General features: G+C 40.9%; 1 protein-coding gene across 2 annotated transcripts; it reads left to right on the top strand.

The window, feature by feature from the left end:
- The first annotated feature begins 8,623 nt into the window (after window positions 1-8,623).
- Window positions 8,624-14,895, top strand: zc3h12aa (zinc finger CCCH-type containing 12Aa). 2 transcript variants are annotated; one of them, XM_029504540.1, is made up of 6 exons: window positions 8,624-8,720; window positions 9,818-10,263; window positions 10,713-10,852; window positions 12,579-12,813; window positions 12,950-13,056; window positions 13,190-14,894. In XM_029504540.1, exons 2-6 carry the CDS (start codon window positions 9,863-9,865, stop codon window positions 14,182-14,184), a joined length of 1,878 nt encoding a protein of 625 aa, XP_029360400.1. In that variant the 5' UTR covers window positions 8,624-8,720; window positions 9,818-9,862; the 3' UTR covers window positions 14,185-14,894. The 2 variants fall into 2 exon arrangements, with proteins under 2 accessions (XP_029360400.1, XP_029360401.1); XM_029504541.1 differs by having other exon boundaries at window positions 8,706-8,764; window positions 13,190-14,895.
- Window positions 14,896-15,888: the final 993 nt, after the last annotated feature.

Below are 15,888 nucleotides of genomic sequence, written 5' to 3'. Positions count from 1 at the left end.
CCAGTGATGGCATGACGAGCCCGGCAGAGCTAAAGTAAAGGGAGAGAGCGCATCCTCAAAACCTAAAACTGCTTATATCGTGACTATTCATCTTATGTTTAAGCTTATTTGGCAACACTTTAAAGCTTAATGCGTAACTGTCCAGTTCCCCATTGATATTTAGAAACAATAATAGATGAAAACATAAAAATCCTCTCTTGCATGTTTTGTTGGCATTAAAACACAAACACCCACTCACACACGCACATGTACGCACGACATAATTGCAAAACTAAATTCTGGCGCCCATGGGGAAATATGAATTATTTTATGTGTGCTGTACTCATTTCACGCCTGAGAGACTCTCACCTTTAACCAGGAGGTGCAAGTCTTCCGATGCAGTTTCAGCCATGTATATTCTAATAAAAGAATAATGGAAGCATTCTACCTTTTTAATTGGACATTGTACAATGACATATCAATCCTGCTGCAGAGATGCCCTTTCCATGTATACTGTAATTGAAACAGTCCCCATTTCCCGCTCAAACTCCCGCTGTACAGATGATTGAGAGTGCTTCTGTTTGGCAAATCTGGACTGCCCGCATGGCTGCTCATTGTTGACTCCGCTCTTCTGAGCAACATATCATCTGTTTAATTCGCTTTTTATGTTTTCTTGCTATTATTTTGATGATCTTGTGATTTGCTCCCTCTTTCTCTTCTCCGTCATTAATTCTTCATGTGTAGAAACATATTAATGTGCAATTCTCTTTAGAACCCGGGTTCATGTAGTATTACTATTTGTGATCCATCCTCCTTCATAGTGTTTGTTTGCAGCAATTTTACATTCCAAAAGCTCTGATTTCCATTAGCATTTTGCAATTATCCAGGAATTCTATTAAAGTTCTTGGCAATGAAATGACAAGAAATGATCACCCTGTTGAGCACTGCAGCTAAAAACAACATAATGTGCACTGTATGGTATGGTAATAATTTTCTTTGGAAAAAAAAAGAAAAACAAAACAAAACTGTGAATTACTACCTGTGTTTAACCACTCCAAATGCCATTCCAGGTATCCATGGCATGAAACCAACAAGTGAACTGAAGCCAAGCAAATAAAAACTGGCCGCCAGCAGACGAATGGCTGCATGTTTGGGTCATGATAAGGAAGAATTACATTTTTACACATCACTGAGGAGAGGAAAACAAAGGCTGAGTTTGAGGTTAAAAGCTTTATAAACAGTTGGAAAATAACTCAGTCGAAGGGGGGGAAAAAACCAAAACATCATTCTTTCTTAGAGGATTAAGCTTTTCCCTCGGTGGAAATGTAAGTGATTTAAAGCTCATCAAAATCGCACAGTATAGCCCCCAAAGCACACGTCGCAAAAAGCATGATAGTGGTCCACAGGGTGGGTAAGGTACTGTATCAGTCTTTTGGGGGCGTTCATAATGGAGCTATTAGAGAGTCAGCTGTCATATCCAGAGAACTTCATTAATCATCCCAAGAGGGATAATTCTTCCTCGTTGAACAGGATGGTTTCCAGATTCAGTATCCGATACGATCAAATTCACTCCTTCAAGCTCTTTTATAGATTCTCCCCCAGCCATCAGCCCATCCATCCATCCAGGAGGTGTGACTCTTACTTCACTTTGTCTTGCACAAGGTCAGCCTGTCCTTCACACACTTTGTGTCTCAAACTGGGAATATACATGCAAAATAATGGAGGGATAGCGCCGGAACTATTAAAACCATTGTTTTCTCAGGCAACGGGCTGAAAAGAGCTGAAAAAACGGTGCTTCACATGGTACTAGAACAGAATACGTTACAAGAAGGATGAAGTGAGATAATAATGATTTGGTTGAAATTACAAAAGAGAAAGACAAGCGATAAAAGTAAACTTTAAATTGTAATATTCATTAAATTAGGTTTGCCAACTCCAATCACAGATAGCAATCCACATCGTCTGATTAATCAAACTATTCCACAATAATATTAATCATTTCAACGCATATGCTCGCTTTTGATACATTTCATTGTACTGAATGTTTTGGCCAAGAAAACAACTGGCGTAGGAATGGATGATGGAAATCATATTCAGTTACAGTCCTGTATTCTTTCAGCCATTGAGCAAATACATAAAGGCCAGAAGGGAAGGAGAGAAGCCGATCCAGCTCCGACAGAGAGCACCAGCTAGAGGTACAAAGGCCCACTGTACATTATCCCAGCCGGCTGGCAGCTTGGCTCCTGAGAGCCCACTCCCATTGGGTGTGAATCAGAAATGTAACAACTAATGGCAACAGTCGCCCCGTGGTAGCGCCACTGACAGCAAACTAATGCCCACACATACAGAATGGAGCACAAGAGCTGTCAACACCCCACCATGACCCTGTGGGGATAAACTGGCAAAGAAAAGGAAAAAGAAAAAAGAAAAAGGAGAAATTACCCCCAGCTCAAACTGGTGGCCAGTATTTCTTTCTCCAAAACCTCTCAAGCACGCTTGAGCTTTTCACAGCTAAGGGTGTATTTTCCTTGTCAGTGTTTGTTGCGCAGTACTCAAAATGTTGAGTCACTCTTCGAAGCAGAGGAGGGACGATATTTAACTAGTCAGTAAAAGAACTGTATCGTTACTAGATCTTTAAAAGTAATTTGAGGCTGTCACATATAGGTCACATGTGGACGTGCGAGAAAATGGATGAAAAATTAAAGGAAGTCTTGGGCCACCTCAGGCCAACAAAGGAGCTTTAGTTCCCCTTGATCTGGATCCTTCAAGTCTCTGAAGCTCTACTGCAGGGATAAGCATCATTCCTCCAAATGACATAGCCTAGTTTCATGTTTTGATGGTGGCCTAAAAAACTCTGACACAAAATCCCCCATTAGAGACCAACTGTTTTGAAATCTGCTGACTACAACAGTCATAACATCAGACTCCATTTTTTTTTTTTTTATTAAATCCCTCAGTGACTCCCTGTCTTGAAATAGAATCGAAAGCATCTGCATCCATTATTTTCCCCAATTCAATTATTCATTGTTGCTTTTTCAACATAATTTGTGACCAATCTGTTGGCAGATGTTGATTTTACTGCCTGACTGTGCAAACGTTAGTATTGAAATCTTGAATCAGTCTGCATTTACCAAATATGTGTGTTTATATGCATGAATTTTAACTTGCCTTGATTCAAGTGTTGAGCGCCTGTTTGGCCACTAGAGGGCAGCAAACAATCAAAGGTTTTGTTACTGCTGAGTAAATCAAGGCATTTTAACCCACAGTTAGTGTTCATTATCCCGATTTCTTTCCAGCTCAGTGCTTTATTTTATAAGAATGAATGGCTTATGTAGCTTCTAGGGTTTTCTTTAAAAGGGCACTGCAGTCTGAGCGAGTGTGAGAAAATGAACCCCTGTGAGCAGCACATGAAACCAAATCCACAAGCAAGCCTGCAATTTTCTGTGGCATATAACACCATAGAAGAAGAAATTAGAAGCGATTAGAATCATTTAATGAACAACAGAGTTACAAAGGCCTCCGTCACCAAACCCCCGCAGGCTGCCATAAGGCAAGCATTGAGCTGAGCGAAGGAGTCGCTGATGAGCAGTATCTCAAGCGTTCAGCAGCACCGCCGAGCCGAATCAAGTTTGTGTTATCAGTAGACAAGGTAAACCACAATACTGAGCACCATCAGCAGAGAACAGCAGCCCTGAGGGGGGAAAGACATCAAAGTAATCAACCACTCAAAATAAAATATGAGAGTAGCTGTCACACCATGAAACGATGTTACCTTCTGTATTTGGTAGAAAGGAAAATCCTCCATAGTAAATTCCAAACAATACCGTTAGTTATTTGGCCTCAAACCATTATTGAACACAATGAAACCAGTCTCGTTGAAATTTGATTTCTTTTTTTTTTCCTCCATGCTTTGCTTCAGCAGACTTTAACCTGCATCACTGGCAGAGTGTGGTGTATGCTCAGAAACTGGAATCCCAGACAACAGCTCAGGCGGCCGGGTACTCTTTCTCAAGCCCCACAGAAGCACACAGGGCAGAATGCGAGACCATTATGATTTTCTCTTCTGATACAGTTACAGAGTTGTGCCGCAGCGAAGATATTGTGTGACTGAATTACCGTAAAATGAGCAAAGCACTTCAGCAGATACTCCAGGTTCTCTCCCTGAAATCCCAGCAGAGATTGCATTAATCATCACAGTCTCCCTTCCTAAGTGAAGACAGACAGCAACAGCTGTGGGAGGAGAACTTGGCTTTAAACAGTACGCAGTGCAGGAGGTTCAACCATCACTTCTTGTTGTGGATTCTGACATCAATAGTAATGAATACCTCGGAGTGTTGCCTGACTGCCTGAGCATGAGTTGCTATCACACATGAGCCTGGCCATTGGAGGCAATTTTTGTGAATTTGTCTTTGTGTGTGCTCACGTCTCAGTGGGTCCTTGCGTGACCAGGTGCACTGTCCTCGCTCCTGTGCGCCAGGACGTCCTCCTCTGTCGATGCGAGTGTCTGCCCGCTGCTGTTGGGACAGATATGAGTATTATGCAGAGTAACCTGTGGGCCTAAACGACCTGCTCTGACAGCAACAATGAATCACAGCATTGTTGGTGCTTTTTGGACGAAGCTGGGGGCTTCATGCTGTGGTTACGCACCTGCAAGGGCGAGAGCTGTGCCAGGATCCATTGCACATATACGCAATGATCTTCAAAAGATCTATGGCCTGCTGGGCCACGTTTATTTGAAGAAATCCAGCAAGCATATGCATTTCTATATGCATACCAGATAGGCGGAGAATTTCTTATTTTGTTGAATAATACAAATGTTAAAGGGCGTTGCATTAACAAAAACGATAGCAGTAATCATTTGCCTAGCATTTGATTTGGTGCAACACTGGAGTCATATTTCTGGCCACCCAATGAATGAAGGTCTGATATTTATTCTGTTATTAGCTCTGACTCCTAAAGAAAATGTGCCCTGAATATAGTGGAGCTGTTTCCCTGCTCGTCGTTAGCTTTGGCTGGCTGTTGCTTGGTGCCAGCAAGTAGCATCTAGTGGATTATCTTGAGGTTTTCTGATGAAAAGGCCACCTAGTGTGTCAGAAAATGAGATTGATAAAAGAGCAGGCACTGGAGAAAAATAGCAAAGCTTCAGGCTGTATGATTTAAAAGTCGACCGATGTAAAGGGGAAATGTAGAATAGGCTGATGCTTTTCTGTGGATTCATCACTACAAACGATGCATAACACCACTGTTAAGTTCTCGCCATTCGTCAGCATGACAGCACAGTAAGGCTGCTTGTGTTACAGTACAGTAAATAACATTTTAAGGAGGCGAGAAACACAGACTGCTAATTAACAATGAGAAGGTTGGTCAATGAGAGGGGTTGACAAAGTAGCCAAATTAACACAAAGCAAATGAGTGTAAATGATATCTATATAAATGCAAGTGCTTCATATTAGCATGTGGCTATCCATAAACTGCAGACTGGAGTCAGTGCATTGTAATTCTGTGCTCACATCCTACTCAGGGAATTCAGTTGTCACTAATCAAAGTAAATCTAATTAAACGCAGACTCAAAGCCTGGGTGCTCTCCATTCCACCTCCCTTCTGTCCAATCTTCTTTCGACGTTAACGCCACCTTGCCAATTTTAACCACTTGCTTCATCTTCACTCACACAGAGCAAGGAGGTGTTCGCTTGCTGATCTATGTAGGACAAGCAGCGGGGTGTCTGAAGTAATAAATGAACAAGATGAATGTGGGGGGTATGTTCATTTGAAAGCTCTTGTCGCTGAGGGTTTGCCATCTGGCTGCACAAAGGGTGGAGCCGTCCTGCCTGATTTACTTTAGATTCAAACCATGGTTAAATTGGAAATCGTGAATCACTGTGACACCATTGGTGCAAGATGGATTACTCCAGTTAAGGGCTGGCTTTTCTTTACTTTGGTTCTTCTTAAAGAAATCATACAAAAATAATTTTTTCTGACAGACGGTCAACCCGGTCAGTCAATGAAAGGAATAGCAGAAGGACGCCGGGACTGAGGCACTACAAAAGCCGGCTTTATCAGCACTGCACTATCCCAACCACATCCAAAGGCTCTCAGCAGCACAATGAGCCTGGCTGAATATTTGATCAACTGTCTCAGCTTTAACAAGCCTTGCCAAACTACACCTGCCTGGAGGAAAAAGATATGCCTTTGAGCAGGGCAATCCCTCCCTCAAGGTGTGGAGGAAATAAGCGTTTGATGTTCACAATGCCCAATCTGCACTAATCTCATCCAATCTTGAACACTTAGATTCCAAGTGAGGTTCGAGATTTGCATTCCTGAACAATGGCTTCCTTGATGCCAACAGCCTGCTGCTTTCCATTATAACGCATCCATAAATTACAAAAACAATGCCCTCAACCACAGACTGCTGTGGTCTAAACGGAGCATTTGCTGAAACTGCCAAATGTGATATCACTGATATTTATTCATAACGCAGGTGGAAATACAGTTCAGTTGGGGACAACTTACTTTCATAGATGTGTAAATTAATGTGCTTTTTGCATCTTCTTGTGTCTGACTCTGAGCATGAAAGTGTGTGTGTGTGTGTGTGTGTGTGTGTGTGTGTGAGTGGGTATGCCCCGACTCATAGTTGCTGGCTGCAGCTCATTGCCCTGCAGTAATATCAGGCCTTGCAGACACCTGGGACCTGTGGTGTGGGCCCTCAGAGGAGGCAAGTGCCTGGCAACTTGGCCTGATTACTTTCTCCACTCTCTGGAACTCATGTATATGTCATTAACCAGCACTACGCAGTGTGATCCCCACTCAAGCGTGCCATTAACCCTGTACACAAAGGGTTGTTTTGGAAAAGTCCACATCTTAACCACCGGCTTAGTGAGACCGCAGCCACCTGCAGACAGATATCCTCCAAAAACTCTGCGGGGAACACAGACTGAACAAGACAACATGATACAAGGGTGACATCTAATGGTTACAATACAGCACAACAAACACGGGCTGCTCTGTGTAAGCTGCAACGCTTCCAGTTACCATTACGGAAATACTCTGCAACAAATGGAGAAAGAGGAAAACATGTGCTCATCAAGACTGTTGTCAGATCGCTTTCTGAACTCTATCAGGCACTGAATCGTTATTTTTTTCAGTGTCAATGTCAACAGCATTATCTTGCATGAACCAGTCTACTTAAGGTTGCAGTATAATGCTCTGTAGTGTAATCATTAACTATTGTGTGTTGTTTACATTTTTTTCATTTATTGCTTTGTGGTCTTCTTTATTCCTACCCTCATAAAAAAGCCAGTGTGTTTAAAAAAAAAAAAAAAAGTAACAATATAATACTTGTTTGCTTTGTCTCATACAGGCTTATAAGGAAGTTGGCAAAATACATGAGTGGTCAAAAAGATTTATGTAATCACTGATTAAGGAAATGTTTGTGTTATATTTTATATTGGCGGTGCAGGAAGAGATATGTATTCATTTCTGTTTCCCAGAAAGCCATTTTCAGGAAATGAGGACGAGGAAGGACAAGTTTAACTGAAAGAGGAGTAGTCTCATAGTAGCTTTAGAGGAAATACTCAGATCCTTGAGTACGTATATTACAATGAAAATACAAATGATTAAAAGTAAAAGCCAAGATATTCAAAAATATAAGTATATTTTATATTTTATATATTTTATAAGTATAAAAAGTAAAAGCACACAGGTCCCTGTCAGAAAACTTTCATTACAACATATCATAAAATAATTGTGTGTGTGTGTCACAATCAGAAAATACCAATAACAAAAAAATATACATAGTTTGATACAGCTGCAGTTTTGCCTCAAAAACACCAGGGGGCGGATTGTCCTGCATGTTTTTTCATATTTATTATATTACTTTTAATATGAATTACTTTACTTTTATATTAATTTTGATTTTACAAAATTTACAAAAAGTTTAATATTCAGTTTGAAAAGAAAACGCGTTCCAGTCTCCAGGTTCCAACTTAAAAATGATCTCTAGTTTATGTTTTGTCTCAAACTGCTGAAGAATTCACATTAATCTTATCAGAGGGACATCTTCTGTTGTTGTTGTTGTTTGTTTGTGTGTTTGTTTTTTGCCAGATCCTTACTAAACAACCAGGAAGAAAACTGCTCAAGATAATCTACCATCTGCAGACTTTCCAAAACAGAAGTGACTAAGATGACAACTAGTTTCTGCAGGCAGCAGACATGATATCATTTCACTCCCCCATTTAACCCATTGTGACCGTTATCCACCCTTTTCTTTCATTAGAAAATATTGTTCTTGTTGTCGTTAGCATCATGTTTTCTCTGCTGTGTGTTTTAATCTTACACCAAATGAGGACTTCATTTGTGTAATCCATTTCTTTGCCAAAAGTTTTTCATTCATTTATTTTTTTTTTTTCACCACCAACCCACCCCAACGTTCAACAGCAACAACAAATAAAAAAAATAATAAATAAAAAAAAGAGAGGAATGAAAGTTGTGTACTTCAGTGGGATTGATAGCAAAAGGAAAAGGAACACCTTATCTTATCTCTGATGTATGCAAATTATGTGCGGCTCGGCATGCCTCCCTCTGCAGGAGGAAGACTTTTTTTTTTTTTTTTTTTTTTTTCCAAGAGGGAGGCGCTCGGAAGTCGGAACTCTGTTAAAGTTACTGTACTTCGACACAACAGCTATGATGAGTGACTTCTGCTGGCAGCTCCGACACAAGCTGAGGGGTGCAGACAGCCGGTGAAGGTAAGCTGTCCGCCTGTGGTCTGTTCCTCACCTGATGCTTCCAGGTAGAACTTATATCCAGAGGTTAGCTGTTTGTTTGTTTGTTTGTTTTAAGTAATTTAAAGTTTGCTGGGGGAGTAGGGTTTTTTTTTTTCTGTTTGTTTATCTGTGTGTAGGTAATCGCAGCGTCTCTTCCTGTTGTATTATCTAACAGACAGATCTAACTTCACAGCACCTCAGCAGCTCAAGCCTTCGTTGTTTAGCTGTTTGCTTTTTGTTTGTTTGGGTCTCTTGAATATCAAATATGACGTGAAACATCGCGAAGCTGGCAATGGATGACATCACCCCATCATTGGGCATAAGACTTAACGGATGTCTCTATTTGCTGACTTATTTTCTGCTTTAAAACATGCACCAAGTAATGATAAAGCACCAGGCATAACGTGGCCAGTGAGAAAATACTTCATGGCATGAAGAAGGAATAGGAGGTATGGATGAATATAATGGCAGGGACGTAGTTAACGTGAAGGTAATTAGTTTTTATTGGTACTGATGAAGGGGAACGTTTTTGTGTGTTGATCCTTAAACATCAGAAAAAATGTGAATAGAAGGCTCTCTTTGTTTACATAACAAACAACCAAAGGCAAGAATCTCAATGAGTCTGTCACGTTTTTGCTTAAGATATGTCAATCAAGCCACTGTAAAAAAAAAAAAAAAAAAATGTTAGTGGACTAATTGATTCATCGACTAATGGCTTTAATTTCAATACACCATCTAACATGTACTTTGTACATCTTATCTGAAGGTATAAACATTTGGTGGAAATTGTGCTTTCAGCTTGTGTTATGCAGAGTTGAAATTTGAGTAGCGATATCAGAGTTTCCAAACATGTCAAATCTGTCAGCCTGTTTTTAAATGTTGTGATATCTCGGCTGTTTCAGTTTGATGGAATTGCAGACGCTTTGAAAAAGAGTTTACATTTGCAAGCCGGTATAGAAAAACAAACGTCTTGTTTAAATCCATTTAATGACGAGGAACAATAAGGTACGATGGGTTGATTAAATGTTACCTTGTGTCTGCTCAACATGAATTACTAATGAAATCAAAACTTTCCACAGTCAATCTTAAGAAAATCGCTCCAAAGAGGATTGCATGCATCGTCTATGCTGCTGAAAAGACACCCAGATCCCAGGATGGATCAGGTACTTCCCAGCCAAAGCTCAGCTTCAGGCCTCCTGGCACAGAATGGCGAGGAGGTTAAGCTCAGAGTGGACTTCTTCAGAAAACTGGGTTACTCCACAGTAGAAGTGAAGGCTGCGCTGACCAAACTGGGGCTCAGCACAGACACCAACGCCGTGCTTGGAGAGCTGGTTAGTAGCCGGACCAGCACTGTGCCCAGCGTGTCCAGCTCGGACAGCGACATGAGGAAACGAGGCCAAAAGGACCCCCTGTGTCCTCCCAGTTGGACTCCTGCACCAAGAATCACCCCAAAGCTGGAGGATGAGAAGAACACAGACACAGAATTGAGGCCTGTTGTTATCGACGGCAGTAATGTGGCCATGAGGTAGTCCTGCAAACATAAGATTACTTTCCTTCCCCTCCATAAATCAGACAATTAAATCATAATTCACTGCTTTCATAGCTTCTAGATTTTACTATTTTGAACTACACAGCTGTTTCAATCTGTGTAGAATAACGATTAATTCAATAACCATTAGTCATAACCTTGTTGTCAACTCTGACCCTGATACATTTTCCTTGATCTGTATTTCCGTCAGTTTTTTTTTTTTTTTTTTTTTTTTTTTTTTTTAAGGGCGTTCACTATCTTGCCTGTTCATGTATGTAAATTACAGTCCAACACCTCCAATCTCTGTGTCACAATCAGACATGGGAGTGCTATGCAGGGCATTCACATTGAGGAACAGGTGGAGGGAAGGTTTTAGGTTTTGGGGCAGGGGGATCAAGCCAAATTGTTTGTATTCATCTTATCCCCCCTCCCTCTGTGTTTTTCAGTCATGGAAACAAGGAAGTGTTTTCTTGCCGTGGCATCCAGCTGGCAGTCAACTTTTTCCTGGACAGAGGTCACAATACCATCACTGTGTTTGTTCCCACATGGCGCAAAGAGCAGGCCAGACCTGATGCCCCAATAACAGGTGATTATGCAGAAATGTACAGCGCTGCAGACATAATTAAGCTATTCTAGTTATACAAACATTTATCAGCCAAAGCAGAAAATAACATTCACATCATTCACCAAACTTTTTATAGTTGACAGGAAATAAAATTCTGGCTCTGTGTGAATGATGAGCAACTTTGAATTCCTTCTTGTTAGCATACAGTCAATAGAGAAGCAGTGTAGTCTCATTTCATTTACCTCCATATTGAGTATTCTGATCTGCCACAATTACAATTTGCCATCTTTGCTACACTGAAATAAATGAATAAATCAACATTCTGATAAATACAGGTTCACTTTTAGTTTTAGTAGTCGGTTGGATGAGAAAGTAAATGCCCCTATCATGTTTGTCTTTTATAGTGGAGCCTATCACCTGAAGTTTAGTAATTAATAATGTAAAGTACAAAAGCCAAAGTATTTATTTTTTTCAATGGACTGACTTTATTTTTTCTTTTCTTTCTTTCTTTCTTTTTTTTTTAAAAAAACAAAGCCACCCTAGTCATGTTGTGATCAATCGCTTTGATGTCCAATCGCTTTCTACCAGGAAAGGTCATAAGAAATGTGAAACTGCCCCACCACTGGGACATCCTCCAACACAAACATCGTTGCTGTTCATATTCCCGTATTTGTGATTCATTCCTACAGTAATTGTGAGATAATGTTTCTTTGGGGAGAGTTCAATCCTAAGGTGTATGGCAACACAGTTAAGATTATGAAATTTCCGTCAAGTTTGATTTCATTTGGTCCCACAACAGCCTGTTAAAAATTATTTCATGGAAAAAATCTCTGGCTCAGACATTATGTTTCCAGTAGCTGAGTCATCAACGTTTTTGGGTGTATAAAACAAGCCAGCTTGGCATCATTTGCATACTGTACCTCCTACACATACACGCTACCTTTTACTGATCTCCAGTCATGCTTGCCCAAGCCCTGATAGAACAACAACAGCAATGAAAAACGGTGGCTCATCTTTGTGAAACAGACGGATTATCACCTTTTGTTTCTAAGAATTTGGCAATTCACTGCAACTCACTCTGCTGTCCGGGTGGAGCAATCCGAGGGAACTATTTCTGTTCTATCTGTGAACAAGGAAGTAAAAATCAGCCTGCAGTCATTCCTGGGAAAGCCCCACCAGGAAGTACAACTGTGCTTATAAACTTCCACACCTATTGTAGTGTGAAATTTAGGCCACAGTGAAGGAGTTTCAGTCCTCTGAAGAACACCTTGAAAAACAAGCACAGGCATTTAGTTATAGAAGTGCCTTTGAGTGTGAGTGTTGTGTCTGTGAAAACAACCGTCAGTCACATACGTGGCCCGGTGATTCATGTAACCTGGCCTCTTCGGTGGTTGTTTTCATTTCTCTTTGAATTTGCGTTATAAGTTCTGACTATGTGTATTATGTTTCCACTAACTCATCACGCAGGTGGAGTAATACGATCATGTGTGCAGACATGTTGTGGTCGTTATGATGTTGGTGTAGGTGATGTAATACTGTGATTGATCACCCCAACTTTGAGGATTTTGTTCCCTGAATATGCAGTTGAGGATGATTACAAATATAACATGTCACGTTACATAACAAAACCGTGTACTCTACGTACAGCTTTGACTACGACATAACCAATTAAAAAAAAAAAAAAACCGCACAAGGGCCTCGCTGTCTCACTGCAATCTCACTCAAACGTGACTGTTTGCATTTTCAGATCAAAACATACTAATGGAGCTTGAAAAATGCAAGATTGTGGTCTTCACTCCCTCGCGTCGAGTTGGGGGTAAGCGAGTGGTTTGCTACGATGACAGATTTATCGTCAAGTTGGCGTATGAGTCGGGCGGCGTAATCGTCTCCAATGACACGTACCGCGACCTGCAAGGTGAAAGACCCGAGTGGAAGAAATGCATCGAGGAGAGGCTGCTTATGTACTCCTTCGTGAACGACAAGTAAGTCCATCCACAAATAAAGATTTAATGTGGCTCCTCGAGGCACATTGCAACTTCAGGTAAACATAATTAGGACACAAATGATGTGCCAAAAGTAAATGGAGAAATCCGTGATGAGTCATTTCTTGTCCTGCAGGTTCATGCCCCCTGACGATCCTCTGGGTCGCCATGGCCCCAGTCTAGACAACTTCCTGAGGAAAAATCCTCTTCCGACAGAGCAAAAGAGGCAGCTCTGTCCTTATGGTGAGATACTCCCAGCAAATGAATCAGATAGAGAAACTTTTATGAAGATTTTTTTAGACCATAAAAAAAAATGCTTCTCCAATGAAATAATTCATAGCTTCTGTGTGTTTGAATCAATTTTTATTTTTTGCAGACAAAAAGTGCACTTACGGGATCAAATGTAAGTTTTACCATCCAGAACGAGCCAACCAGTCCTACCTATCTTTGGCTGATGAACTGAGGGAAAAAGCCCAGATTTCTAGTGTAGAAGAAGAGCGAACTCCCAGATTATCACCCAAACAGGCTGATTCAGATACGACTGCTCATAATCCCACTTCTCAACCTAAAGACTCTAACACAGCGTTCAATAGAGACTGGAAGACTTATTCACATTCCAGTCACATTAGCGAAAATAAAGCGGTGAGCTGCGAGAATCTGAGAAACAGTTCGAATCATATGCCCTACTCTGGAGCAGAGGCCCAGGAAGATTGGCCTGGGCTGAACTCTGCGCCTAGTCATTACTACGCCAGCATCTCTCATGAGTACCAAGACTCTGGCCTCGGCTCTTTTGAGAGCCAGTACTCTGATCATTCGTCTTGCCTCAGCAACTCCCACAGGCTCATATCCCAGCAGCAAGGTGCCCTCGTTGGAGCCAGACACACCTCCTGTAGTTGTTGTTCCCACGCAGTGTCGTCAACCGCTCCCCAACAACGTCACGGGAACCCGGACCGGATGGGTCAACCCAACTATGCTCCTCAAATGTTCCCATCAAGCATTCCACATCACCACAGCCTCCCCGGCCTCGTTCAGTACAGCGGAGCCCCAAGTTACCAGCAGCGTTACTGGTCTGAACCGTTTCAGGGGCTGCCCCAGGCCAGAACGTCGTGCAGTTTCCCTTCTTTGGTCCAGTCATCGCCCTCTCACAGCTCGTCCTGTTCTTACAAAAGCCACGGGTACCAGTCATGGGGCCAACAGCAGCCGCCGTTTGCTGCATCAGACCAACAAAGGTTGGAGCTCCGCAAGAAACTGCATGCCATCTTTAACCCACAAGAGGTGGACACGGTCATGGAAATGTTTCCGCATTTGATGGATGCAGAGAAACTGGCTGGAAAGATCCTTAACATGAAGACTCAAAGAGGTATATTCTAACGACCGCGGTTTTCCTTGAAATCATTTTTATGTTGGCCTCAGTTATATCTCAAATATATTTCATAGCAACTTCTTCAGTGTTTATAGTCGAATGACTCAAAAAGTAATTGCGAAGATGTTTTGTTGTGTATAATGTGCTCTTAGGAGTGAAAATTTCACTTCTGTTCATGGACAGCTTAGATAGCCTGTTCTCGTCGCCAAATGTGACCTTGCCATCCAAGTTGTGGATGAAAAGTACCTCTAGAGTAAACATAGTGATGGCTGAGTTTCTAGAGTTCTGTTTGTTGATGCACATTGTATCAAATGTGGTAAATTTCAAGTTCTCATGTAATAAAGCTGTAAAAAGTATTCTTTTACTTTGATTGCACAGAGCTGCCTGTCATTCCACATCATGTCTCTGAACAAAGTATTCTGACCCTTGAATAGTCATTTCTAATCTAATGAGGAAATGGAGAAAAAGACTCTGGCAGACATGACAAGAGTTTCATGGCATGTCATTACTTGTTTCCTGTAAATCAGTATCGGTTTCATGAAACATTCTCAGAAAGTGTTGCTTTAACACTACATGCAGAGTGGTGCTACTTTGTGTTAGAAATGTTGTAAGTAAGACAACTTAATTCTGGATTCTCAGGAACATGCAAGTTTCTGTTCTCTTGTGTACGGGTGTGTAAGAGATAACAGATTCCAATGGAAATAAAAGATGCATGTCGAATATCCTGTTTGCTGCTTTTTTAATGACTCAGCTCAGTGCCAAGCCAGCTTTTCACTATCTTAACTCACGCTTCCATATGTATGTCGCCACATTTCATTAGAAACGGAAATCAAGTACTGGCACTCACTTACAGTATGTTTGCGTCATAACATATTTCCTAAAACCTCTACCAAATTTCGCAAAGCACATTTCCCAGGAAGCTTTTTTGAGATACTGGTAAATTTGCTTTTACCGTCAGTTCATCCCGAACCAGTTCCATGCACTTTATGTTTGGAAATTGTGCTGATCTTCAATTTTATGACCTAGAACAAACCAGCATATTACTTTCTTTCTTGCTTTTTCTCATCATCATGACTTAACTGCAACTTTCTTGGTTTACTTCCACTTCTATAGAAAAGCTATAAATGAAAAAGTTGGCTATGAAATGTACTTAATTTGTCAATGTTTGACATAAAATTTATATCGCGATGTTCACCACTTACCTTTTTTATCATACAAGTTAATTAATTGGGCTTGAACTTTTCCAGTTTGAATAGAACTGGAAAAGGGTTGCCATCCTTTAACGTGTATCCACTTGTGTTTACTCTGCATTAAAATGTCTACTAGAACCAGTTTTCTGTAAAAGGCTCGGGATATCGCTCCAGAGTGAAAAAGTTATTTGTACTGTGCAGCTCAGGTTGCAATGTTCTTGTGGCAGAGGGGAAAGGTTAACCAGTGTGTGTATAAGCGTTTTCTGTTACTTATTAATTTCATTTTTTTTTTGAGTCACTTTTGGGCATTTGTAAGTCTTTATTTATAGAACAGTACATTAAGGAGATAGGACAGGCAGTTCATGCGTCTGCACCCATCCTCCATTTCTTTGACCCTGATGGTTTCATGTTAAGGAAGATATTGCCCAATATATTCATTATGTGTTGTCTAAGTCTGCATTCTGAAACTACGTCCTTGTTTTGGCTGTTGCTTACTTGTTTTGAATAATTCGAAAATGTGAC

The sequence above is a fragment of the Echeneis naucrates genome, chromosome 6, assembly GCF_900963305.1.
Source record: "Echeneis naucrates chromosome 6, fEcheNa1.1, whole genome shotgun sequence".
Taxonomy (NCBI): Eukaryota; Metazoa; Chordata; class Actinopteri; order Carangiformes; family Echeneidae; genus Echeneis; species Echeneis naucrates.
The sequence above is the reverse complement of the archived record's forward strand: the minus strand, read 5'-3'. Positions and strand labels throughout refer to the sequence as shown.

Excerpts from the sequence above, each read along its gene's own strand:
- zc3h12aa (XM_029504541.1), top strand. The coding sequence starts at position 9,863 with ATGCTGCTGAAAAGACACCCAGATCCCAGGATGGATCAGGTACTTCCC. Across the intron at positions 10,853-12,578 it reads ACCTGATGCCCCAATAACAG|ATCAAAACATACTAATGGAG; the intron begins GTGATTATGCAG and ends TTGCATTTTCAG. Across the intron at positions 12,814-12,949 it reads TACTCCTTCGTGAACGACAA|GTTCATGCCCCCTGACGATC; the intron begins GTAAGTCCATCC and ends CTTGTCCTGCAG.